The 27716-nt window shown below is 46.5% G+C and overlaps 1 protein-coding gene across 8 annotated transcripts in view; it reads right to left on the bottom strand.

Moving 5' to 3' along the window:
• The window catches only part of kif1b (kinesin family member 1B), an 82950-nt gene that overhangs the window by 21366 nt on the left and 33868 nt on the right, over positions 1-27716 (bottom strand). For 2 of the 8 annotated variants that reach the window (XM_061257281.1, XM_061257282.1), the window contains 15 exons: positions 26753-26831; positions 26409-26551; positions 23027-23238; positions 19998-20077; positions 18872-18947; positions 16971-17050; positions 15909-16015; positions 15468-15551; positions 15060-15240; positions 14586-14658; positions 5953-6055; positions 5437-5585; positions 4040-4218; positions 3529-3666; positions 1094-1345 (listed from right to left, as the gene is read on the bottom strand). In XM_061257281.1, coding sequence (XP_061113265.1) covers positions 1094-1345; positions 3529-3666; positions 4040-4218; positions 5437-5585; positions 5953-6055; positions 14586-14658; positions 15060-15240; positions 15468-15551; positions 15909-16015; positions 16971-17050; positions 18872-18947; positions 19998-20077; positions 23027-23238; positions 26409-26551; positions 26753-26831 — 1936 coding nt within the window. Of the gene's footprint in view, positions 1-1093; positions 1346-3528; positions 3667-4039; positions 4219-5436; positions 5586-5952; positions 6056-7982; positions 11831-14585; positions 14659-15059; positions 15241-15467; positions 15552-15908; positions 16016-16970; positions 17051-18871; positions 18948-19997; positions 20078-23026; positions 23239-25640; positions 25683-26408; positions 26552-26752; positions 26832-27716 lie in introns of those variants that run through there. The other 6 variants (XM_061257284.1, XM_061257285.1, XM_061257283.1 and 3 more) reach the window with 5 other exon arrangements.

Below are 27716 nucleotides of genomic sequence, written 5' to 3'. Positions count from 1 at the left end.
TTTAGCTCCGCCGACAACTACAGACATTCGACAACCCAAACTAGACACAAAATGGAAGAAAAAAATAAACACATAAGTGGGCAAAATAAAAACACCGTAAATACACAAACGAAAGGGTAAAATCAAATGCTTAAACATAAAAATGAAAAGCAAATACAGATGAAAAGCAAATACATAGTGGCATGTATTTGGCTGCGGAAAGGCACGGAGCTCACAGATGGTGGTGAACACGTGTGTGGAAGGAGGCAGCAGGAGTGTGTGGGGTGGTGAGGGAGGGATGGTGGGATTCTGGCTCTTAACTCCATCTACTGATGAACTGGTCATTACACCTCCAACACGCCCCCCCGTCCCCTCCCGAACTGCTCATCACATACCCCCCCCCCCCCCCCCGCCCCCGCCTGGACATACGGTCACAGTCTGCTGTCTATCACTGTGTCAAACACGGCTGGATACTGCGCTGAGCCAGATGTGAGAAGTGAATTCAGTTGTAATTACCTCTTTTTGTATGACTAAAACCGCATAAGCACCACTGAGAGAAGACGGGGAGACTTGTTACCCCCATCATTTTCATATGAATGAATTGTCCATCTAGCTAGGTGGTCCAGCAGCGTGACTCTAATCTAAAATATTTCTCGATACTTCTATTTCTCATTACTTATTCATGGATCACATAGAATCATCTCTATGCATTCATTGATCAGTACCCTGTCCGAGTTGTGTTACATGCCCAGAAACGACAGGGTCAAACCTGCAAGGTCTACGAGTGCAAAGTGTTCTGGTCCGAACGGCACCGGGCTAAGTGAACAGAACCGAAAGAGCCAGCTCCCCTGCTCCACGCCCCGTCCCCTGCTCCACACCGGTGGACCTCACATTACATTACAGTATTGACATTTGGCAGACGCTCTTATCCAGAGCGACATACAGTTGATCAGACTAAGCAGGAGACAATCCTCCCCTGGAGCATTGCAGGGTTAAGGGGCCTTGCTCAAGGGGCCCAACGGCTGCGCGGATCTTATGCCGGGGGATGGAACCGCCGACCTCGCCTGTCCCCCCAGTCGTGTACCCTAACCGCTACGCTACAGGCCTCACCAACCTTCCCACCAGAATGAACCAGGGCGAGCGGTCGTAGAAGGGGTCCTGGCCGTCGCTGAAGATGTCGGAGCCCTCCTCGGTGCCGGCGTCGGAGCTGGCGTCGTCCGCGAAGGCCTCGTCGTCCAGGAAGTCCTCCATCTCGCTCCGCCGCTCGTCGGCCAGCTCCGTCACGTCCGAGTCGGGCGCGGAGAAGGTGGGCGACGGCGTGCGGTCCGCCAGACGCTCGTTCACGCAGCCGTGGAAGATCGGGGAGCTGGGGGGGAGGGGCGGGGTGTGGCTGGATCAGGGGGGAGGGGCCCAAAACGTTTAACATAGAGGAGCCGCGCCCGTGCTCAGGACCCCCACAGAAAGAACAGCCCGATCTGCCTTTAAAAATCACATGAAACGGTCGCCCCAAGGACACACATCTACCTATCAAACTATCGAAGCGTGAACAGTGTGGAGAGAAATCTGATGCAGAGGTGATATCCGACTGTGTTTCAAGACTAGTTCAGGCCTTTTGGGCAGATCTCCTGCACAACATATAGAAGGTTTTCTCTGCAACGTCCTTGCACTGAAACTTATTGCACATTAAAGACAACTGTCTTTTATCGTCTTCGACAGATGACAAGAATGGCTAGACAAGGCAGAAGTTCATCTGAGATGTCATAAGGCCCTGCTATGCAGGCTTGAGCAATGACGAAAAGGAATGATTACTGCAGGAAAACAGCCTGGAAATCCTAACCAGAAATAGGCCTGAGTTGATCGTGCAGCGAAAATCAAACATAAAAGTCACCGTACAACAAACACAGAAACATGAAAATATGAGACTATGACAGCGGTTAGTCACTGCTCACAATTTCACACAACAAATGGAACAGAATGGACAATAAATGACATGAAATGAAAATGAACAAACAAATAAATACATACATTACTGAAAACAACATACTCAAAAGGAAAAAAAATGCCCGAGAACATTCAAAAGTAACAAAAAATACAAAAATGTAAAATAAATTATTAACAGACATTTCAGATGACAGAACTGTTTACCAAAAATAAATAAATAATAGAAATATTAGGCCAATGGTGCAGGAAGTGAGAGGCAATGAGGTATGGGATTGAGAACAGAGCCTCCATTGAGGAAACAGGTGCGGTGTGAATGATGTGAAGACACCCTCCCTCTTTTAGTCTCTCTCTTTCACACCCAATCCCCATCCTGAGGGACACTCAAACATATTCCACAATTCCTGCCTGCTTGATTTGTGGGGGGGGGGGGTGGGGGGTGTTCTGAGTCATCTACCGCTTTCACACCTCACACTGGAGTGCGCTCATTTCAAGGTTATTAAATGGCTATTTTCAGAGTAGGAGTATGGAGGCAGCAAAGGGTTTCAGATGTGTGTGCATTTGTGTTTGAGAGAGTGTGTGTGAGTGTGTGTGTGACAGTGTATGTGTGGGTGTGTGTGTGAGAGAGAGTGTGTGGGTGTGTGTCTGTGTGTATGCGGGCGTGTGCGAGAGAGAGTGTGCGGGTGTGTGTGTGTGTGTGTGTGCGTGTGTGTGTGGGTGTATTGGGGGTGTATTGGGGTATATTGTGGATGTATTGTGGGTGTATTGGTGGTGTATTGTGGGTGTATTGTGGGTGTATTGTCGGTGTATTGTTGGTGTAGTGTTGGTGTATTGTGGATGTATTGTGGGTGTATTGTTGGTGTATTGTTGGTGTATTGTTGGTGTATTGGGGGTGTATTGGGGGTGTATTGGGGGTGTATTGTGGGAGTATTGTGGGTGTATTGTTGGTGTATTGTTGGTGTATTGTGGGTGTATTGTGGGTGTATTGTTGGTGTATGGTGGGTGTATGGTGGGTGTATTGTGGGTGTAGTGTTGGTGTAGTGTTGGTGTATTGTGGGTGTATTGTGGGTGTATTGTGGGTGTATTGTTGGTGTATTGTGAGTGTATTGTGAGTGTATTGTGGGTGTATTGTGGGTGTATTGTTGGTGTATTGTTGGTGTATTGTGGGTGTATTGTTGGTGTAGTGTTGGTGTAGTGTTGGTGTAGTGTTGGTGCATTGTTGGTGTATGGTGGGTGTATTGTGGGTGTAGTGTTGGTGTAGTGTTGGTGAATTGTGGGTGTATTGTGGGTGTATTGTGGGTGTATTGTTGGTGTATTGTGAGTGTATTGTGAGTGTATTGTGGGTGTATTGTGGGTGTATTGTCGGTGTATTGTCGGTGTAGTGTTGGTGTATTGTGGATGTATTGTGGGTGTATTGTTGGTGTATTGTTGGTGTATTGTTGGTGTATTGGGGGTGTATTGGGGGTGTATTGGGGGTGTATTGTGGGAGTATTGTGGGTGTATTGTTGGTGTATTGTTGGTGTATTGTGGGTGTATTGTGGGTGTATTGTTGGTGTATTGTGGGTGTATTGTGGGTGTATTGTGGGTGTATTGGGGGGGCGCGGGGCCTACCTCCCCACCAGCTTGAACCAGTGGAAGCGGTCGTAGAAGGGGTCGCTCCCGGTCATTGGGCCCTCGCTCTCCTCCTGGTTGGACGGGGTCATCTCCCCGGCGCGGTCGTACATCTCCCTCATCTGGTCCAGCCTCTGCCTGCAGCCACACGGACACGGTCACGGTCACTTCACCACCGGCACCGCCACTGAGGACACTGAGGACACTGAGGTCATGGACTCCATATTCCCAGAAAAAGTATTTGTATCCAAAACAAATATGTATTTGACATAGGTTTCATGTAAACACAGTATAACCCTTCTGAGCAGGTTTTACAGGACGGGAAACCCTCAGAGGGACTTTCACAACTACACGCAGTGAGGTTTCACCATACTTATGGGGACTTCACTCTACCACTTTTCATTCAACCACTTTTTACCAGGTGACCCAGATGCTCAGACGCTCAGCTTTTACAGTGTGGGAAACCCCGTTTACGGCGGCATCGTTACTGACAGGGGGACCTCCAGCTTACTTGAGCTTCTCCAGGGACCAGTAGTGCGTGGCCCCGTTTTTCAGGTCCTGGACCTCCACCGCCACCACGGTGCGGGGGAAAGGCCGGGGCTCGCGCTCCTTCTCGGGCTCGGGGGGCAAGAGTTCGGGGGGCAGGGGCGAGTACAGGGTGTCCGTCAGCAAAACAAACTGGAACTGCACCTATGGAGAAGAAGGATGGGGGGAAAGCACAGGAATGGTCAATACAAATCACACCAGTCACTTCCACTGCATTAAACATATCCCACCGTGTACAATGTGTAAGCCACCATCAAACTTTATTGCAAAGGCATATCCCTCTCTGTGGACACAGCAGGTTGTACCACAGATTAAATGTCACAGGAATCCGGCAGGCGCCCCTGTAATTTACAGGTTCAGAAATTTCAGCGGACTAAGGTTTTCCAAGGTAACAATCCTGCGATGCGGAACGAGCCGTATACAACGCGAAACAAAATGGCCGATAAATAAGAAAAAAGGGGAGAAGAACGAGGGCAGGAGAGCCCGCTGTTTTACAGCATGAATCACCTTGTTCGCAGGAGCTTACAGGAAAATAATCAGAAAATCAATCAGCGTGGTTTATGTGGAACACAGACTCGCGAGGACCAGTAACACAGCTGTCCACACAGGGGCTGAGTTATTATCTGCACCGATGAGGGCCTCCGGAGGGCAGGTGCTGACCTCACCCTGACTGAGACGCATGTTTGGGCTCTCCTCCCCAGGCCATATGAGGCCTGTTCATAAATTAAGCCTTAAAAGGGACACAGAAAAATCATCACCTGAAAAATCATCAACCTCCAGACACAACCAGTGAGTTGAGCCCAAGTGCAACATGCTACAGATATACAGGTATACATTGTACTTCTTTACCATAATTGTTGTGCCTCGCTTCTAGTTTATAACATGCCATAACCATGGCTCAGGCAGTAAGAGCAGTCGTCTGGCAGTCGGAGGGTTGCCGGTTCGATCCCCCGCCCGGGCTGTGTCGAGGTGTCCCTGAGCAAGACACCTAACCCCCAAAATGCTCCTGACGAGCTGGTTGGGGCCTTGCATGGCAGCCAATCGCCGTCGGTGTGTGAGTGTGTGTGTGAATGGGTGAATGGAGAAGCATCAATTGTACAGCGCTTTGGATAAAGGCGCTATATAAATGCCTGCCATTGACCATTGACCATTGACCATACGGACTCATCCTATATTTACCTTGTGAACTACACTTGATGCTCTTGGCTATGGATAACCCATGCTTTGTGAATTGTACCTTACGTGATCTGTGTTCTGTCCTTGTTCAATGATGGGTTGAGTAATGCACTCATTTCATGAATGTAACATCATATACAGCGGTTGGTGTGCGATGCTGTGTTGGGTGATGGTGAGGAGCAGTACCTTCTTCTTGAGCTCCACACTGATGGCGTTAGCCTCCTTCAGGTACACGGCGCTTCCCCACAGCTGGTCCCTGAGAGAGGTGAACTGGTGGTACCTCCACTTCCTGAAGGCCCACTGGGCCAGCTCAAACTCGTGCTGCGTCCAAGGAACTGTGGGAAGGGAGAAGGGCCTAGCATCATACGTAGAACACGCACGCACTCAAACACAGCCACGCACACACACTCACTCAAACACAAACACACACGCACACACATTCCATTTCCTTTGATAAGTGTTCCCATTCAATACTCTCTCTGGAATCAGTTATCATAAAGTTTAGTTTAGAAACAATAACTTATTGTTATAAGCAAGCGAAAACTTGCCCAACCCAAAATGCTTGAAGTAATTGGTTTCCAGAAACCATCTGAGTACAACTAAACACTTGTGTCGATATACAGTGTGGATATGCAGTCTCCCCGAGTGTTACGTGATTGACACCTTCTCCCTGCCATAGACTGTAAAGGCCTAAGAATTTACCTTCCTCCTCCTCCTCTTCCTCCTCCTCTTCATCAGGGGTCTCAGCAGCCAGCGAGCGGGTCTCCACCTGCTTCTGCAGTTCCTGTAGTTTGCTCTCATACACCTGCACGTCCACATCACCAAGGAGACAACAGACACCACCTATCAGCAGGCAGGAGCACAGGGCCTGCAGGGCTCCACACTGCCCCTGTATCACCAACCTGACCCCAGCCACAACTCCACTGCAGCGGGCCAACACCAAGAACCCCTTCTGGAACATTCCTCGGAGTGACTGATACATTCCTGAACTCACCTGAAAGCGATTCACCATTGCCACGAATAAATCAATTATTATGAGACTATACTCTCAAAGCAGATGCGTCACATAACACACCTCCATGTGTAGCGAAGGACAAAATATTTTGTGTTACTTTCAACATAGTCTGGGTTAAAAAAATATCCCTTTATATCTAACACAAAAGTAGTGACTTCTGCACAGAATGTGTTTAAAGTAACTCAAAAGTAGAAACAGAATAAGTGTTTTGAATATTAACGCATTATTTTTGAGAGTGCAGAAGCAAACCCTTCCATCTGTGTCAGCTTGTGCATTTGCTGTGATTATGGGGGATAAGGCAAACAATAATGCACATGACTTTATATCGGATCTGGCTTCATTACAGATCAGATCCTAGAATCATCAAAACCCATCAAAAGTCATCTTCATCAGTGCATTGTTTCAGCAGTGGAAAACTGAAAATGGGGTACCTACTTTTGTTCAAATTCATACTGTGCCCCAATTTTGCAACGGAGCTTGTTAACGGCACAATGGCTCACAGGATATAAGATCACACAATAGTGCTACAGAGGGAAAGCCAGAATCATTATATATCATGGTATATATCGTTACAAATGTAATTAATTTCATGCTGAACAGTGATATTTCCATAAACAACACTGGCAGATTATAACAAGCACTAGCTATATAACAACACAAAGATAAAGCCAATGAATTGAGTTTGATACATTGCCTGAGAAATAGAATATCAAAGTGAGACTTCAAGTATCTAGGGTGACATTGCCATGGTTACAGTAATAATAAAAAAAAAACCTATTCAATGATAAAATAGAAAGCAGTGGGTCTTGGAAATTTAAGGTACAAAGGCTGGAGGCGTGAATGCGTCATTTACAAGCTCTCCCTAGAAAAGTCACACTCACATGCACCTCCGTGCATTCGATGGTCCAAAAATAGCACTTGCTATTTACAATAAATCTGTACACTCCAGGAAACGCCGGGCTCATTTTAACACCTTTCTGTAGTTTTCCAGTTCTTCTAATAGATATTCACAGGTGTACTCGCTATAAGTGAGTAAATGTCAGATGGGATATGTAGTTCTATGACTCTAAACCTTCCCAGTTTAACGTAACAGGATTTATGTTATGTTAATGCCTGTTAAGATCTTATGACCTTGATTGACTTCGGAGTTCATTGTGAAAAGAAACGTATAAGCAGCAGTTCTTGGCGGCTTGTGGCGTAGTGGTTAAGGCACATGACTGGGACACGCAGGGTCAGTGGGTTGATTCCTGGTGTAGCCACAATAAGATCCACACAGCTTTGTCAGGCACATAACATTTACATGTGACACTGCCAGAGCCCTCAAAGAAGGCCTTTCTTAAGGCACCATGCCACCATCTTTATAGACTTTACACAAATTTTTATCACTTAGCGAATAGCTAAAAACATTCAAGAGACACCTTGCAGAGAGACCAAGAGACCACTGATCAATGAAGAGCCCAGAAGGCACAGCAGCTGAACTAGGCAGTTTATTTGAGTCATATTTCTGAAGTGATACAAAAAGAAACGCTGACGCTGATGAGAAATTCAGTCTGTCCTCAAGCACAAAATGTCCCCCCCCCCCTCTTTAAAAGCCTGAGCCCTGGCAGGCCCACCCCAAGGTTGTGAATGTTTTATAGGCTAAATACACAACACAGAATAAGAGTGTACACATAAGGTTTCCCCAAGTATATGTATATTCAATCAATAAACAAAAATGTGTATTATCCATTTTATTTCAACCCTCTGCATTATGAAAAAGGAGACAGCCGAGCACAGCATTATTACCTATTACAGCAGCGTAAGAAAATCAGGCTTGGAGACTCTTTGCATTTCACTGAAAGGATTTCAATCAAAGTAGAGTGCTGACTGGAGGGAACGTCGGAGTGTGAATTAGTGTCATTTGGTTTACGTTACACTGGGATGCAGCAAAGTAAAAACAAAACAGGGCAGAAAATATTCAGTATCCTCCCACCCTTGACAAACTCTAGCCTTGCGAGTAAAGTTGATACAAGGTGCTACTGATGCCACCCACCCAGAGATCTCACAGTATACTCTACTCTGCTTCATCTGGCTCCTGACTATCTACACAAAGCACTTACATCTGTGTAACTCATCAGACAAAGACATGTCTGAATGTCAAATGATCATTGATAAGACCGCGCAATGAGAACTCTGTTAAGAAGAAGCTGACAGAAATACGAATATATTTGGCCACACTAAATCCGGGAGGATTACATAGCATTAATCGCATATGCCGTTGATGTGTAACTACAATGTAAACGTACACCCACGGAGTTATATGAACAGTCAGGTTTTGGTTTAGTTCGAGGACTGTGTTTGAGTGAGCAACCAACACAATTCCACATTAGCGAGCGCCAAATGTACATTATATTAAAGGCTATAAAGGCTAGATTTCATATCATTTCATATCTGAATTCAACAGCAAATAATGGGATAAAGTAAAATAAAATTATGCGAGCAAAATCCAAGCTCCAAGTTAATTCACTGAAATACAGTTCAAAGGTATGCAGACACTTTCAGACACAACACGTTTTTTTGTCTCCCCCCCACCCTCCTCCAAGAGTTCACTGAAAGTGTCTTGAAACCATAGCGACTGTGTTAGAATAAAGAGTTCTGTGAACATGGGCGCCATGGGAACCGGTTCCCAAAGAAGGAAATGTCATTCTAATCCCGCAGGCCCTGCACAGAACCACAATGCACGGTTCTCGAACACTGAGCATGTCACCATGGAAATAGCATGGTCTGCTGTGTTGAAGTGTTGAAGATCTGATACAAGCAGCAGCAAATATGATCAATCTAAACACGGTGCCACTGTTTCCTCAGTTTTGAACAAAATCAAAAAAAAATCAACAACGACAAAAGAAAATCTAAAATGAGTACCATTACATTTAAATATCTAATTTTTCAAAATATAAATTTCATTCAATAATACAGATTTAAAAATGTCTGATATCTTAAAAATGCAAGCTACTAAAAATGATTTAATCACATCTCTTTTGCACTTGTGAATTTTGGTATGGGAGAGTATATGATTAATTTCTGCACCATACATCCCAAAGGATTCTGCACAGAAGATTTACTGGTTAAAAGGTGACGGGTGTTAGGCACAGAACAACAAGGAAAGTGATGGAGAAGACTGGAGAGCAAGGCATTCAACCTTCTGATGAGACTAGAAAAGCACAGCAATCTAATTAAAAAAAACGTGTGTTCAAAAAGTGTGCTTCAGAGGATCCAAACCATCGCGTTAACCGTGTGTGATACTTCTACTTGCTACATCATCCACAACGGATGCTAAGAATAACTGTTAACAATATGGGCCTTTCCCTGACCTTACATTCATAAACCCACTCAGCCGTGATTCATAGCTTTTTTTCAGCTGGTATTAATTAAGTTTCTCTGACCCAAAACATTCTGGAAAAGGCAGCTGATAATCGTGGCTTTCTAGAAAGGCCACAGATATTCTTAATTTAAAAGACTCAAATAACTCGTCCAAACGGCAGATACACTGGGCGTGTCACAAACGAGCACGACCGGCTGTCACTCAGGCTAAGATTCATAAGAGCCTATCCAAGCAGCATGAGGAGTTGTTCCACAACATCCTAATGTACCCAATACATTGGGGGTAATGAGCTGAAGAAATGTGGTTAGTGTCTGAACTCTTGGCCCTAAGGTCACTGGTCCAGAGTCTGAACAGGACACAAGCTTTCATCTATGAACCTGGTATGTCTTATCTGCACCATACAAAATGTATACTAATAATATAGTAATACTATATAACAATTTAAAATGTTTTCTTGAAAGGGCCAAATTATTACATGTGTTGTCTTTCTCAGCTGAAATGGTTAGCTGGATGAGGACGGTCTGCACTAATGAAATGATAAATTGTACTTTCACACTAGATCAAAATAAAACTTCTATCAACCAAAAAAAAAGCAGTATAGGGATAGGAGAACAAAAAACAGTCACAGATCAAGGAGTTTGAATGCAGACAATCAGTCAAGTCTTTGCATTAGTCATGGCTGTCATATTCCCACGGGGGGTTCATTGTAATAGGCTCAGCTGCTCCAGGAGCTAGACCGAAAGCCTGCTCCTGTCTCACACGGACGTCTCCCGGCTGGGATCCGACTGCTGTCGGCGCATCCTTGGTAGCGTTCCATAGCTGCTGTAACGGCCGGGCCGGCTAGTGTGAGCATAGTGCTGTGAGGGGGAGGGGCCCTCCTCACCATAGGGGGCGCTGTTGAAATGGCGAGACTGCGGGTGCGGCTGCTGTGGCGGATGGTGGCGGTATCGTGGCAGAGAGGCAGTCTGCTGCTTACTGCCCGTGTACTGGAAGGACTCCAGGGAGTCCTGCTGCGTGCTGCTGAGGGAGTTACTGCGTCCTCGACCCTGTTGCTGGTAGCCCTGTCTGCAGGCTTGCCCCAGCCCAAGCTCCGGCCGCTTCTGCTGCAGAGAAGGGCTGGGCATCGAGGAGTATCCTTGGAAACCGGCGGCCATTTTCTCCCAGGGCTGCCCGCTATCGGCTGACCCCGCCGAGGCCTCCTCCTCCCCCTCCCCCTCCCCCTCCCCCTCCTCGAGGAGAGCCTCCTTGGGCACCTTCAGCTCGATGACCTGCTGGTCGGTGATGATGATGTGGGTGCCGGGGCCCCAGGAGTTGCGATGCTTGGGGTTTCCCCGGAAGGGGAAGCGGAGCTTGCGGTCCTCGGGCGGGATGAAGCGGTGCGGGCCGCTCTGCCGGCGGAGCTGCCTGGAGACCTCCTGCTGCTGGAGGTCCCTCAGCCGCGTCTGCTCCTGCCTCGCCCACTGCGTGCGCCCGCGCCGGAACGTCGAGTCGGCCCCCATCAGCTGGGACACGCGCTCCTCCTTGTCCTCGAGCCGCCGGTGGCTCTCCCAGGCACTGGGCGCCCTGGACCGACCCTGGCCCATCTCGGGGTTACCGATCCTGGGCAGGACCTTCTCCATCTTGAGCATCTTGTCGGTGAGGGAGCGGATCTCCTCGTCCTTCATGTTGTTCTGCTGCTTCACCTCCCGCAGGATGTCCTCCAGCTTGTCGATGTGCACCTTGAGGTCGTCCATGTCGGCCGGGCCGCGGCCGTTGGAGAGGACGTCCTCCAGCCGCTCGTCCCCCCCCACCCCGACCGTGTCCCACACGTCCCGCGCCACTGCCCGCCACGACTCCCGCTCGTTGGGGTCCTTCTTGCCGTACGTGGCGCAGAGCTCCTTCAGCTTCACGATGGCCAGGGCCTCGATCTCCTGCCGGGAGTGGCGGAAGTCGTTGAGCGCCACCTCGTAGCAGATCTCCTTCACCGCCTGGATCTTCAGGTCGGAGATGGTGACCCACTTGGAGTCCTTGACGATCCGTCGACGCTGGGGGAGCTGGTACATTTTGATTGGCTCGCGCCGCTTCCCGCTACTGGGCAAGCCACACTTTTTGACAATGGTTTGCACCTTGCTTGGGGGCAGCTTTTCCCTCAGGGAGGTGATCAGTCTCCAGCTCTCTTCACAAGACCTCTTATCTGAGTCATCACCACTATCAGAGTCTCCGTCCTTTAGAAAACACAACAAGAAACAAACCCAAAAAAAAAAAATCCCAACAAAAAGGAAAAATTAAAATGGGAAATCAAAAATAAATAAAATAATGGCTTTCTAAAAATAATAGATATTGAAAAAGAGAATATGCAATAGGACCCACTGTTTCCTTGGAATGCTTCTAAGTCAGATTCACTTCAACAGAAGAGGCAAATACATGGTGAACCCAAGCAATGCACCGCAGAAAACACACTTCCATTTCCCAGCTGCATTTATTTAACTTTTCGTTCAGAGCTGAACTGAGGGTCAGAGGGGTACAGGTCCCCATGCAGGCCGACTGCAGGCACCACAGACGTTCCTCTGACACGTGAACGGGGTGAACCCTGCTAACCAAAACCCCCTGGGGCTGTACACTGCCCTGGGGGCTCCTGGAGCCATTCTCCAATGGAGAGCCACAGGACTGTACTCCAGACTGCGGAAGGTGTCACTGCTCTGGAGCTTTAACTGAAAATATCAGCCAGGAAATAATTTCAGGAAAAACGTTCCTGTGCTTATAAGTTGAATTCCCCTGCTCATAGAAAACAATTCGGTATGCAGTAACCTATGCAGGATTATTTGATAAAAATGCAAATGCCTTTTTGTTTACAGCAGTTAGTAAACTTACGCTCTACGCTTTTTTAACCGCATAGAACAGAGGTCCACAACTCCAGTCCTGGGAGACTGGCTTGTGTGGTGGTCTTTATTTAAAACAATTACCATAGTTTTAGTTCTCTCACAGCTCTATAAACTATGCTGGGTCACCCCTGTACTTCAGTGCAGTAAAAAAATCTGCAGTCTGCAGTTGTAGCTGGTGCTTATACAAATACCAGATTAAGATATGACTGAGCTGATTAAATAATTATGTTTCAAACCAGGCACAAAATCCTGAAATGGATTGGCCCTTGTTGTGCACCCCCTTGCATAGAAAATGGTAAACCGGTCACATTGCTTGGTCCCATGAAATTTCATTAGTTTTTTTTATCAGATTGTGTTTATACTAATCTGAGTATATGGCATGAGAAGTTTATTTCAAGAACTACAAAATGAATCTTCTCATCAACCAAGGCCAACAGAGGTCCTAATGTTGCATATTAGTGCAAAAAAATAACACATTCTGTCAAAAAAAAAAAGATCAAATGTCCTTTTATGCCTTGTTTGCGATCTCTTCCTCTTATATGCTGCGTTTCCTGGTCAAAGCTGCACCCGGACATGCAGCAAAGGGCATGCATAGGAGGCGACCATTTGAGCAGTCCACCATTTGAAGTCCATGACAGAGAAGGCTTGGCTGAGAGTCTAGTGTTAGCGGTGGGTTAGGAGACACAGGTGCCACTGACGATGTGTTAAGAAGCCAGAAGAGACAGGAGGAAACACAGGCTGGAAAGTGGAAAGTTGAAGCTACTAATCCATTCACTACTGTAGAACGTTAGTTGAGAGAAAATGCAGTTTCTCATTCTTTTTCCTATATGCAGTTCTCTACAGTAAATGTCACAAACAATTATAACCGGTAACAAAATAGAAAGAAAATTGTCATGAAATATTAGTATGCAGAGTATGGTTTATCAGTATGTAAATAGTAGATTATCTCTGCAGTAGATGTGTGTGGGTCCCTTATTGGTAATTATTGGTAAAAATAAATGCCAAGACAAGGAGCAAGATATCAACGAGAAACCACATTGTCAGCAGCTACGAGGAGGAATTTATGCCATCACAATGCACTGTGCATGTGTTTCAGCGACTGCATGGTAGAGCTGTGCAAACACAAAACATGAGATAAAACAGAAGATTTCTCAGGCAAACTATGAGCTAATTTCATCATCAACCAGCTTGATGTCTTATCAAGGCAGAAGCCTTGGGTTGCGTGCTAATGACATGGTGAAGAGAACATGCTAGACTAATACAGTAGCAAAAAACAGCAAACTGATTGTGACAGAATAACTGCCATTTCTTCAGCCAAATAATATGGCAGATCAATTTAGGAGATGCAAATGAATATTGAGGATCAATTTGTGTTTTTATTGATGTTCAAATTTGAATATTTTTTCCAAATTCTCAGATGCTGTTTTTGCAAACCTCAGTTATAATCTACGAAAAACTACAAGTATGGCAAATACAAGTGGAAAATACTACAGAAGCTATAATTATTATCTTTTGAATGCAAACTACAAGACAATTTTCAACATCAGGAGCCTAAGAGGCAGATGTTGTACCCCCCCCCCCCCCCTCCCCCCCTCCCCCCACATCATCTCAACCCTCTGTAGAGTAGATTTCCATGCAAGTGTGAAGTCAAGACATGCTTTGGGAGTAGAAGTTCTTCATCACGCGCAAACCGGTCTGTGTCACAGCTCAGAGTGCGGTATTAGTGCCGGCTGCGCTTCCAACAGCGCGAGCACGAGACAAACGTTATTATTCAGCCGAAATAAAATCTACAACTTCAAGTGCATAAGAGAGACAGCTCGTCAGCCCTTTTCCTTCAAATATCCCCTTCTTCATCTGACAAAAATCTATGTCACATAAAACAGAACAGAGCAGAGCGGAACATTTCAATTCAAACTCAAGAACGGCAAAGGAACATGCTGACATCTCAAGAAGCAGAGTTTGGCAAACATTTGAGATTTGTCACAGCACTACCAGTCTCAAAATCTCAGAGGCACTCCATTTAACCACCAAACAACAGCTTTTCAATGACATCCAGTCTTTCCAAACCTAGAGCTGAAAATATCACATCTGGGCTTACCAATCTCTGCTGTTCCAGAAGCTGATCTGCTTCCTCTTTCTCCTTCTTGTACAGAATCTCCATTTCAGTCAGTCTGAGAGGGAAAAAGACCAGACTTTTATGCATCGGGCATTACATTATGCAAGATTAACACATCATTAGAACTCTTATAATGGTACATTTTAGGCATCTAACGGTCCTAAATTCAAAGGAAGCAGAGAGACATTAGACAGTTTCTAATACGTTGCCCAGTAATGTTTTGACATGGGTACCTTCATTTTGGCCTGCTGAAGATCCACCAAGGATCAAAACAATGTTTGATACCAGGAAAAGACTTATATGGACCTCTGGCGTCCAGGTTCTTCAACTCTAACTGGGGCAGCTGCAGGTCCAGTCCCTCCCCACACTACTCCACCCCACCCCACCCCACCCCACCCCACCCAATTCCACCCTACCCTACCCCACCCCACCCTACCCTACCGCACCCCACCCTACCTCTTCTCCATCTCCTGCTTCATGTCGATGCCTTGCTTCTCCAGAAGCTCTCTCTGGGCGAAGGTCCAGTCCACTGGCTCCACGGGGGTCTCTGCGGAGGGGGTCTTCTCCCGCTCCGCTCGCGCCTGCTCCGGGTGGTTGAACCGGAACACGTGGTTCTTGCCCATGATGATGCGGTTTCCTAACGGACACATCACACCATGTTTTGAATATCTGTCACTCGAATGCCAAAATTTCAGTTTCGTGGCCAGTGTATGGCTTCACACACATGACTGTCCCGCGATAAGCCACAGGTGTGGGCACACAAGGGTTACTGTAGAGACCCTACAGGCCTTCCCCTGCTCAGAATACCCCGGGGCTTTGGCTTCACTGCCCCTGGCTGGTGAAGGGGATTGTGGGAACACTCACCTGAGCGAAGCTGCACTGCCGAGTCCACGCGCTTGCCGTTGACGTATGTCTCTGATGCCTCGCAAGGTATGAGCAAGACCACAACTGCAGGAGACAGGATAAGATTATTCTCTTTTGCTACTTTGTTCTTAATCATTTCCAGCAGCAAAACATTTGGGGACAAATCAAACTTTTAAAACAAAAATGTATCCCTTCCAACTACGATCAGGGAAATAATAAGTGTGTGACTTTCATCAGTTCCCCCCTCAAACCCGGATGATCCTCCCATTACTTAGATACAGTATTTCAGTGAATATGTCCATGTCCGAGCCAGAATACGAGACAGATCTCTGTGGCTCCCCCAGGTTCACTGTGGTTTGAGCCCGCCGGAGAGAACCTGCTGGAGCCACAGAAACCCAGCTCCCGGAACACGGTTTAAAGACACCAGGCTCTCAATCTCACCGTCTCCATTGAGGTTCCTCTCGCTGCGGAAGATGCAGTGCTCCTCTTTGATGTGGGCGCCACTCAAGACAATATCCTGCCTTCTCTCCACATCTGCCAGGCCCACCCTGCAACCGCACAGAAGCCATGTTAGAGACATCATCACTGCAATAAGAGCAGTGTTCACCCGGCTGCACAGAAGACATGTTAGAGACAGAGTGCATCATCACTGGAATAAGAGCAGTGTTCTCTGGGCCACACAGCAGCCATGTTAGAGATAGAGTGCTTCATCACTGCATTAAGAGCAGTGTTCACTCGGCTGCACAGAAGCCATATTAGAGATAGAGTGCGTCATCACTGCAATAAGAGCAGTGTTTCCTGGGCTGTAAGGCCACCATGTTAGAGATAGAGTGCTTTATCACTGGAATAAGAGCAGTGTTCACTCGGCTGCACAGAAGCCATATTAGAGATAGAGTGCATCATCACTGCAATAAGAGCAGTGTTTCCTGGGCTGTAAGGCCACCATGTTAGAGAGAGAGTGCGTCATCACTGCAATAAGAGCAGTGCACCCTGGGGCACAAGGCAGCCATGTTAGAGACATGCGCCATGACAACAATAAGGGTCCATTCAGCTCAGTCGAAATCCTTCAGGGTTCAAGGCCTACTGAGCCACAGTAACTGAACAAACCCGCTGCTGAGCCTTTTTTCAGCTTATGATATAGATCCCACACTTTAATACAGCTTAAAAATAGCCCATATGACTCAACACTGCCACAATATCTTCTGGTGCACCTACGTTTTTTTAATTCACAAAAGGATTCACGCTTTCACACAAATGTGCCATCTGTGCAAGATGTACAGCCATGTGGATTTACCAGCAGCAGGAATTAAAAGCATAAGTCTAAGCACCAGGTAGTTCAGCTGGTTTCTGATTGCGGTTCACTGTTGATGGCATGTTAGATGTTGAACGTAAAATTGGAATTTAAGTAAAATTGTAAAAAAAAAATTGCTTATTTTCAACACAGTGGGAAACATGCTATGTCTGTGTTAAAGGAGAACCAACAAGCAGAAATAATCCCCCTACCTTGTGAGGCCGTCTTTTATGTAATACAGCAGACACTCTGACATCAGAGGGTCTTCGTTCAGATTAACGAGATGAGGAGTCTGTTGAACAAGAAGAAAGGAGAAGAGCCTTTCGTTACGGGATGGGGTCACAACAAAAAAAAAACTCTTTCAAAGAGCCCGAGATCCCACAAAATCACATCAAAGGCACATCTTCCCCGCTCTGAAATACAACATGAAACAACATCTACGAACAAAGTCGCAATAAATCACAGCTAGCCATTCCCCAGGGAATCACTATTAACAGATCTAGCATGAGGTGCGACATCAAATTATCTTTCTTTGAGGTATTCTGCTAACGAGGGAGCAGAATTTGCAACAAATATCACACCTCATTATTAATGATAAGCAGGGACTTTCACTGGGACTCCTAAATCACATCTACATATTCTAGCGCTAAGACACCAACCTTTTTTGGGGAAAACACCCCATTAAAATCAGCATAGAGATCACAGGGCCTCTCTACGAAAAGCTAACCGACGGAGAGGCAGCAGAGCACGAGAGAGAGAGGGTGGATGGAGAGAGTGGAAGAAATAAAAAAAGGAGAGAAAATGAGTCAAAGGAAAAAAAAACACATTATTAATAAAAAAGGAAATTAAATTCATGAAGTGTCTTATAATGCTTTGTGTATAAGGCCGGGTAGGTCAGCAAAAGCATCGATAATTACTGAAGAAAAATGTATGTTTACACTCATAATCTATAAGGTCAAACTTTTAATATATTAGATTTTCATTTTTAGCTACTATTTTACAGTAAACGGTCTCAGTTGGTCTCAGTTGCTTTCCCTAGTGTAGGACAGCAGCTCTTATTGGAGTAAACTGAAGGGGAGATTTTAAACGCGCGGTGTGCTAATCCACTGGGATCAGCTCATTTGAGAGCAGGCCATCTGCCTGCTGTGACCACAGACAGCCTCTGGGTGGCGCTGCTCACACCTGGAAAAGCTGCCGCGGGTATCATCTTCTGCACAGTTTAACAGAGCTATTCTCAGACGATGTCTGTCAATATCAGTGTTTCAGAATATAAATCACGCTTCTAAACAGGCCCCATAAAGGTTTATAGAAAAATCTTTGCAGTTCAGAGGGTCTCATGTCATAATCCTTTACATAGAGATATTTCTGAAATTCACGTTTTGTAGTGGAATGTTTCAGTTAAGTCAAGGAGACTTTTGAGACTAAAACTAGGAGTTTACTGGAAGTGAGAATGTATCTGAGCTTGGGATTATGTCTAAACTAGAGCTGTATACAAGCTACACTGCACACATTCCTCTGGGTAAATAGTGCTTCGATAGCAATGAAGTCCACAGCCCCCAGATCTCATGTGCATGCTGAGATCTCGCATGTTGATGAGGACGGACTTGGGAGGCTGGGGGCCGGGGGAGGGGTGGGCGAGGGTAGTGTCCTGGACTAATTCGGGAAACTCCATGAATTTAACTTTTCCACAAACCTTGTTCGTGGGAACACAATCGTTCCCTTCGCCAAGCAAGGAAGTGGGATGTTCGGAACACATCTGAATGAGACGTTTTGAACAGAGAGAGGTATGAAGGCATGCAAATGGGAGACAGGAGAATGAAACACAAGGCAACGACAGAGAGCAGCAACTGAGGAGAGAGGTGGACACAGGAGCAGGAGAAGGGGCTGTGATAAAGCAACGGAAGGTAGAGAAACAAATAATATCTTTTAAGAAAACGGTTGAAAATGAATGAGTTAGACGCTGACGACTTTCATGTGCACTGTCCCACGGTCCAGGGACAATGTGTCGCTTACAATTCCCACACTGTTCTCAGCTAAAGAGAACGGTCACATTGGTAAAGGACAAAAGCGCTGAACAAACATCCCTAGTGACATCGCAATGCACCAATTTTACCTTTTTCGGCGAGAACACGCCCAGAGTGCCTCCATCTTCCCGGATAGCCACGCCCATCTCCGCCAGGAGCGCCTCTCTGGGGGGGAGCAGACAGGTGTGGGGTGTCAGAGGCAGCTGGGTGTCATGCTGTTACTACACTCACAACTTCCTTCTCATGCTGCCACTCAGTTTAAAATCGACTTTGCTTTAATTCACTGTCCTGATTTTTGATTATTTGTACAACACACTAATGAATAATACTGAAATAATCTTATCAACTTTTATCCAAAGTGAATTACAGTAAATTCAACTAAACGGGACAATCCTCCCTGGAGCAACGCAGGGTTAAGGGCCTTGCTCAAGGGCCGAACAGCTGTGCGTATCTTATTGTGGCTACACCAGGGCTTGAACCACCAACCTTCTGGGACCCAGACATGTACCTATGCCACGAGGCTACAGCCTGCCCTTTCTTTCTCCGCTAGTTGGGAAGCAAGAAAACTCATGGATTGTGTGTCCACAAATTCACCCATATTTCCTCTGGAGCACATTTACGGTTTACTCTCAGGAAAGTAGGGCAATGCATAATAGTGACTGTTCCACAACAAGGGGGTTTTTGTTTAAAATGTCACTATGGGCTAGTAGCGTATGCGTAGTGTGGCACATGACAACTGGGCACAGCAGGGTGACTCTGGAGGCATGGACACACACAGATGGAGACTCTATAACCCAGTGACCCTCACTCTGGATCCTGGAGAGCCCCGGGCTGTTATGGGCTTTGTTTTCGCCATAATATCAGCGACCAATTCAGACCCAGGAATCCAGGTGAGGTGAGTTAACTGTGTAATCAGCTGCTTTAATTGATCAATTAAGTGCAGAACAACAAGAAAAGCCAGCACACCCTCCACCCTGAGGACTACGGTTATCACCTGAGATCAGTGGGAACAGGGACACGGACAGAGATGCCCTATCTAAGAGCAGTAGCGGTGGAGGGGAGGAGTGCAGTAGACCTTTATTTAACCAGGTTATGTAGGTTAGGTCACAGCTTAGGTGTGAAGCTAAGGTTACTCCTGAAGCTACGGTGGAAGTGAGGGGAGCAGAGGATGTCCTCCCCCCCCCCCCCAGGCTGGACACCCGATCCCCTGCTGACCTCTCCATGCGGATGGCCTCAGTCTTCCTCAGCTTCTCCTCCCAGGTCTCATTGAGCTCGGCGATGAACTTCTCCGATTCCTGTGGGAGGGGCGGGGGAGACACGAGACATCACACACCTTATCATTCACAAGTCCCCGGAGGGTGGGTGATACACGAGACGCTAAACACCTTATCACTCAGGTCACCCACTCAAGTCCCCGGCAATGGAAACAGCGATTCCCTCAGCTGGGTTTTTTAAGGAGAATGATACTGAAATAAAAGAGCCCACAGCTGTACTGCAGTACCATCAGAACCCTAATCCAAATTTTTCACATCACAGCCGCTAAAATGAAAAATTGTAGCTAGACCACAAATTCATGCAAATGATGCACTTCTCCTGGCAATAAAGGATCTCTGCCTAATTCTATCTACTCCCCCCCAAAAAATTACAGAAATAAATGGTAACTTCAACAATAATTTCATAACAAAGGCAAAGTCTCCAGGAAGAAATTCCCAGTTGAGCACCCACACAAAACATTGCGTGGAAATAAGCTATAACCTGCAGTTATCAGTGCTTCGCCACCCTCTCAGTCCATATGGGGGTTTACACGGATACGGTACTGAAGGACCCACACAGGCGATCCTACCTAGGCCCCAATCCGGCCTGTGCTCATCTCCACACTCGCCTCCCTCTTTTTCCCCAGCTGACAGTACACCTAAAGCAGGACATGTTACGGTCCCTGAAGGGAACGGTCTCCTTCCAGTGTCCACAGTAAACTGGGTGATTAACCCTTCTCTCTGCTCCGGGGGAAAGCTCCAGGTGAGTCTCCCGACTGTTACAGCCTGGAGAGACTCATCAACGTTTTACACACACTCAGAAACTTCCAACATGGAGGGAATTCAGTTTGAGCCTGAGGTAGCAGCAAAATTCCAGCCTAGCCCCTCCTTGTGCTCTGTGTTAAACAAAAACAAAAAACAAAATACCTGCCCAAAAAATAAAAAAGCAGGGAGTATGTTATGTATATCCTAAATAATCAATTTTCTTGTCCTCAGAGAGTCTGCAGGGCCTTAGTGCTGGATTTCAGGGTATTGCAATTCTCTCCATTCTCTATTCTCATTCTCTCCCTTATAGGTGAGATGTTAAAATGGGGGAAAAGCCCTGCTTTTGTCCCATCCTAAGAGGCTTATATAGCCTGAGCGTTTGGGAAGACTGCAGGATGTGGAAATACAGGTTTTTTTTGTTTTTGGTTTTTTGTTTAATATCACAGCTTGTCAAGAGAAATGCCAGTCAATAAAATGCCATCAAAGTCTGGTCTTTCTTTAATCTGTGGCTCAGTGACAGAGGCAGTTAATTTTCCAGAGGGACATATGAACATGAATCATGGAAATAGCTGCAGCCGCTGCTGTGCGGTCTGGTTATAAGCTGAAGTTTAAGTAGTGGTGAACACTTTCATCAAGACACTAACAATGGCCTAAACTCGGACACATGCACACACACATATCTACGTACGTACACACACACACACACACACACACACACACACGCACACACACGCACACACATCCCATGTAAACAGACTTGAACATCTGGGCTGGGTCTGGTGACCTAAATGTGAGGCTGATCATGGCTGAGCCCCACAGCCCCTCTCCAACACAGTGTCACTGTGCTGATCTGTCATTGTTCTACAGACCCACCGCTGGGCCATCTGTCCACTCCACACACAAAGTCAATGGATCCCTTTCTTTATCTGGGCTAGATCCTCTCCAAACAGCTCACACCCCTTCCATCTGCTCCCACAGAAAGACACTTTGTTCCCTGACTTAGGGGTCAAACACCAAACTGGGGAGATTTTACACAGCGATGGCCTCCTTGCACTGTGGGCTGGGGGAAGGCGCATACACCATGAGAATGCATTCGTACACGTGGGACATCTCAATTCCTAAATCCGCCTCAGTTCGGGTCAGGGGTAACTGGTACACACCCTAGCCCGAAGACAGATGGAGTAATCCAACATGAGAAGATCTCTGCTGTTTTTGAACAAAACAAAAAAATTGTGGCTTCATTGTGAATGTTACTTGGACACATCACGACTGCTTCTCGATCCATATGTGGACAGTCACCCCATGTCGTCCATAATATAAGATCAACAGGATATTTTTATTAATAGATTCCCTTTGCCACCTCCAGCCTTGGGATCACAGACAAAAACGTCATTCATTCCAAACGTATAACAGACGGCTTTTAATTTAGCCGCACACACTCATCGCTGTCCTTCACAAGCACCCAAAAGCAGACACGACTAACTCCGATAAATACGCCTCCAATTAAGCAACTTCTGAGTGGGCATAAAGGCGCAGGTTATTTCAGGAATCAAGCTGAGGAATAACGTGCTGAATCGGAGGAGAGCACAACCTGTTCCTATCCCGCCTTTCACATCGTACGCGTACGAAGGCAGGTTCTATTTTTGTACGTTCCCCCCCCCGCGCCCCCTGCATCTGCGTGATGCCGGCTGCAGACGTCATCGGGTGAGTGACAGAGAGCACGGGCAGCACGGTCTCCATGGCAACCATCGCTCCCGCTGGCGAGTAGCTGCCGGCCTGCGTGTTACGCCGTGAAAGCGTGAGAGAGAGAGAGAGAGAGAGACACAGAGAGAGAGAGAGAGAGAGAGAGAGACAGAGAGAGAGAGAGAGAGACAGAGAGAGAGAGAGAGAGAGAGAGATGGACATGACGACGACAGAGAGAGGTGGAAAGTGGGAGAGAGTGACTCTCAGCCAACGGCATGCCCTCCCCCGCAGCACAGACACTGCTGTCACAGAAAATGGCTCCTTCCTGTGACTCTCGGTGCGCTGAACAGCGGGCACTCTACCAGAGGTACCGCAACAACCTGTCAGCCTGCTTCTGTAGAGAAGTCATCCAACTTCACTTAGCAAGAGAGCGGTATATTCCAGTCCGCTAACTGAACTCGGCGGTTTGGTCGTAGCATACGCGCTCAATTTTGGTTTACAAAATGACTCCCCTACCGGGATACCTTGAGCCGCTCGAGATACCTTGAGCCGCTCGATGGCCTCTTCCCCTCCGGGCGTGGACATGATGCGCTCCTGGATGCTGGTGACGGACAGCAGGCCCAGCTGGCCACAGAGCGAGCCCAGCGAGGGGGAGGCGGTGAGCGAGCCCATGGGCGCTGTGGAGACATGGCCAGGCCGTTGGTTCTCTGACGATAGCAAGTACCTATTCTTATTGTTGTGTATGTCTTTCAGGTCTGACGCCGGAGGAGAGACAGAGGGGGGGGGGGGGGGGGGGGGGTCGGGGGTGAAAAGTGACAAACGGAAAAAATAACGAGACAAAACAAGAGAGGGAGAGAGAAGACAGAGAGAGAAGACAGAGGAAAGGCCAGTGTAAGACACACAATAGACACTGGAGGACTGAAACACACACACACACACACACACACACACACACACACACACACACACACACACACACACACACACACACACACACACACACACACACACACACACACACATACAGGAGACACGCACATACACACACAGTTGTACCTAACCACAGCAGAAACTTAGGTTAGGTACAATGGAGACAGTTTTCACATCAGGTACAGGACAGGGAAGATGAGTACACAGAAATCAGGGCTTTGATGCTAGTTTTCAGTGGGACGTACTTGGTTCTATTTGTTTTCAAAGGCCTCAACAATCATTAAAAACGAAATATCATTTCTCAGAGTTTCTTGATTGTTCAAACAAAAATGAGTTTTCAATTAGGTTGTCACCAGAGTTTGCATTATATTTCATTAAAACTGCTGAAGGGCTTTATTACGGAATAGCTGTCAAAACGTAACTGTTGCAAATTAAAGTAGGGCTCCGAAATACATTGCTAGCAACATAAATGTTTGATGCATTTACCTCGGAATCCCATTGATGTATTCTTTGTGGTATTTCAATAAAGATGGGTGACGTTATACAGCATCACAAATTATTAAGAGAATAGTATTTTATGTAATAAAAATGTTATTATACTGAAATTAACCTGTGTGGAAACTGCCTTTGCTCTACAAACTGGGGAGAATAGTTGCCGGGGGGGGGGGGGGGTCACAAGAGAAAGTGAAGTGGGGAGGGATGGGGGGCGGGGGTGAGAGGGACAAGACAAAACATGCAGCAAGTTCAGTTCCTACAATTCCAGTTTCTTGTGAGGAAAAGACATTTGCTCTCTTGGCCACACACACACACACACACACACACACACACACAGTAGACTGTCTAAATGCCATCCTGGTCTGATTGATTTGCAGCAGCCTCGGAGCCAAGGGGGCCGCTAACAGCCAGTGGGGCGTTTTGGGTGAGCGAGCGCATGCTCCAGAGGGAGAGGCTGCCTTATATACTTCTGTTTTATTTATAAATTACCTTCCACACGTGTAGGTTGAAAATAAAGTGAAAGGCATGCATGTTGAAAATGGGGACTAAATGATGCTAATCACTGTAGATTATTTCTCAATCGTTCTCCATGGTAGCAGTATATGATGTTCTATGCTCTATAGCACGGGTATGAAGATATATAAAATATATTTCATTAAGACCCAATTATGACAATCTGCCAAATGCAGTCAGTTGGTATACATCAAGGACTCCCAGACAGAGGTTAATAAAGATGTGTCATTTTTAAATAGATGTACATGTTTGAAAGGTAACCCTCAGGGACAATGCAGAAATAAGAATAAAAGATGGAAGACAGGCTCAGGGATGGAGAGGGGAGGGAGACTGACCTATAAAAAGAGTACAGTACGCTACTGCATTCTGGCCTAGCACAGCACAGCAGCCCTCTAGGCAGAGCGCGCTACTCTCAGCAGTTAGTAATGAGACATGCACCTTTCCGCTTGTAACCCTCGGCTTCAATCTGAGAACTTAGTATCGATTTAACATCGTCAATACTGTCACCTGCAATGGATAATCAATGACAAAAAAAAAACAATTTCACCGGTGAGAGGAGAAAAAAGAAACAATCCGACAAGGGTTAAGGGTGAAATGAGAAAGAAAACAACAGAAGAGGGGAAGAAAATGTGTAAAATATGCATGTATTACTGTATTACGGCATGTTTGTACATAGCCATGGCATAGGCCAGGGATTCTCAAATCTGATACTACTAGTTTACTTTTCTACTTCACAGTTAATTGATGGATTACTGCCACTGATTGACAGCTCTGGCGCTCCAGGTTTAAAACTCTCCTGATTTGAGGGGAAGAATGAAAACCCGCAGTCCTGCAGGCCTTGAGGGCCAGATTTGAGCATCCCTGGTTTAGGCGATATAAGCATTTTATATGGGTTAGGCTGCATTTCCTCATCCGTACAGGCCCAGTTTAGTTCTTTACTGGTTCATTAAAAAAAAATTAAAAAAAATTTTTTATCTTATAATATGAAAGTGCTTGATGTCTAAATAAATCTGTTACGCCCTGCCCCACTCCCTTCAGAGACGTGTGCAGTTAAACCGCACACACACCAGCCCTCATGTGTCTGGGTCTGCCTGCACTGGGCCACAGCGTCAGTCCAACATGCAAAGCTAAGCGGTTTGCAGAAGGGTCCAGAAGCTATCGGGAGAGAGATAGGGGAGGGGGCAGCAGAGGGTGCAAGTACCAGCACACATATACACACATTTGTATCCACTTCCTGGGCAATCATCCCCCATTGGCTCGACTGAAGGGAAGCAGGAGAACACGAGAAGGGTCAAAGGTCAAATTAGTACCAGCTTGGAGGGGGGGGGGGGGGTGGGGGGGGGGGGACTACAATGAATAAGGCTGGAAAATGTGAGATAAGTGAAACAGAGTTGCGTGTCAGGAAAATGAACGTGAAAAAACAGGGAGATATTTTTATCCAACTATCCACACCGAGATGTGTCAATGCCTCATGCCCAATTCACACTGCAGTTTTAGACCACATTCGATGCGCAGATGTAATCTCCAACACTGTCCTGCCAGTAGAACCGGCTTTCATTAGAGTTATAGTTGAATAATCTGTCAAATCTTTGGGGCTTTGCCTGATCCCTCATGTACACAAAAACTCAATATCAATTAAAGGCACAGTGAAGTGTAATCCTAACTCTCAGTTTATTAGCTTATACAAGTAATAATCCTCAATAAAGTGTAAATGATATCACTTAATGTAAATATCTCCACCTGAGTTTATGTGAAAGTGAAATACATTCGTAGCAAGTGAAGCACTAGTTAAGTAAGACATGGACACGGAGTTCAACACAAAGACACACACATATGAGCAGGACAGGTAAAAGAGGTGAATGGCGATTGGCCGCCCGTACACTTCCTGTGAAACAGAGTTTGTGGTTGTGATGCTACTGGAGGAGGAATGAGAGGCTCATTGGCTGGCCCGGGTCACCTGACCACAGCTGTTGCCGGGCAGACTTACTGTCCAGGATGTCTCCCAGGCCCTGAGCCCGCAGCAGGTCTCTGAGACGTGTCACCTCATCCTTCAGCTCACGCACCAGCTTGGCGTTGGGGTCCTCGTTGATCACAGCGTTGCACTTGATCTGTTTGGCCCTGTCTGCGTATCTGGGGGAGGCGGAGAGAGGTGGGGAGAGACTCTGACCAATCACAAGCAGAACAAGAGAGATGCAAGAAGGTTCCGGCCAATCAGAAGGAATACACACAAATCCCAGCTCACTGGCCAAAAAGGCACTACTAACCAATTTTCGATTATTAATACATTCAAGGGACTGTATTGATATTTTTTTAATGAGATTTGACAGTTACCGCAGTGTGCCGAGGGTCTCATCGTAGTTGATGTCTGCAGGACTGAGAGCAGCGACCATGGCGGTCCTGGAGTTTCCACCTGGCAAACATCATCAGTGAGGTCATTCACACAATCGACCAATCAGGGACACGCCATGCTTTTCCTGAATTGATTCATCTACTTATCTCTGTAGACTGTAGAATTGTACATTCCTAACTGACATTTACGAGAAAAACGAGTTGGTAATCTTGCTCGGAGCCCATTCAGTTTGGTATCTTCGAAGCTCACTATCTCGAAACCACTCAAAAACACAGAACTTTACAATGCCAAGTTCACAATCTTTTTCCATCATGCCTTCAACGACTAATTATTGAGAAGACAAATCCTTTTCCAGTGTACAAGCAGCCCGAGGACAATCCTCGCTGCTCGTGGGAATAAAGAAAAGGAAAGAAATAAAGTGGGAGAGAGACGCAGGGCCGAGGGAAGCCACGTGGAGCGATCGGTGACAAAGCAGCGCGTTTTTCAGCCGGAACCTTCCAGAAGGCCGAGGAGGCGCAGCGATAGGGCCCTCCACCTGAACAGAGCCACAGTGTTCCTGCAGTCTCCACGGGGAAATCAATACCGGTGCATCGGCTTCTAAACATCCGTCTTCACTTCAGCGTATAATTGAGTGGCACAGATCTGCGGCAGGCTCACAGCTGTACGCAGCCCCATCTTTAAGCGGTGATATATTACAGCCCAAGCGAGCACATCATTCCTTTTGACAGTTCTGATTGGCTGAGAGGGAGGGGAAGTGGTAATCATTTTGAAATATGATTTGCTGACAGACAGAAAAAGGAAATGTTTTCTGATAAATGGTTCCGTTATGTTGAACATGTCTTTTTCATTTTTTTTTTTTTGTGACGCAGTTGCGGTGTACATAATGTTCAGCTCTGGACTACCAGCAGTTTGTCTCACGGTTTGCATGCATCAATGTCAACGGGA

This window comes from Conger conger, chromosome 10 (genome assembly GCF_963514075.1).
Source record: "Conger conger chromosome 10, fConCon1.1, whole genome shotgun sequence".
NCBI lineage: Eukaryota > Metazoa > Chordata > Actinopteri > Anguilliformes > Congridae > Conger > Conger conger.
This window is presented reverse-complemented; position numbering and strand designations above follow the sequence as displayed.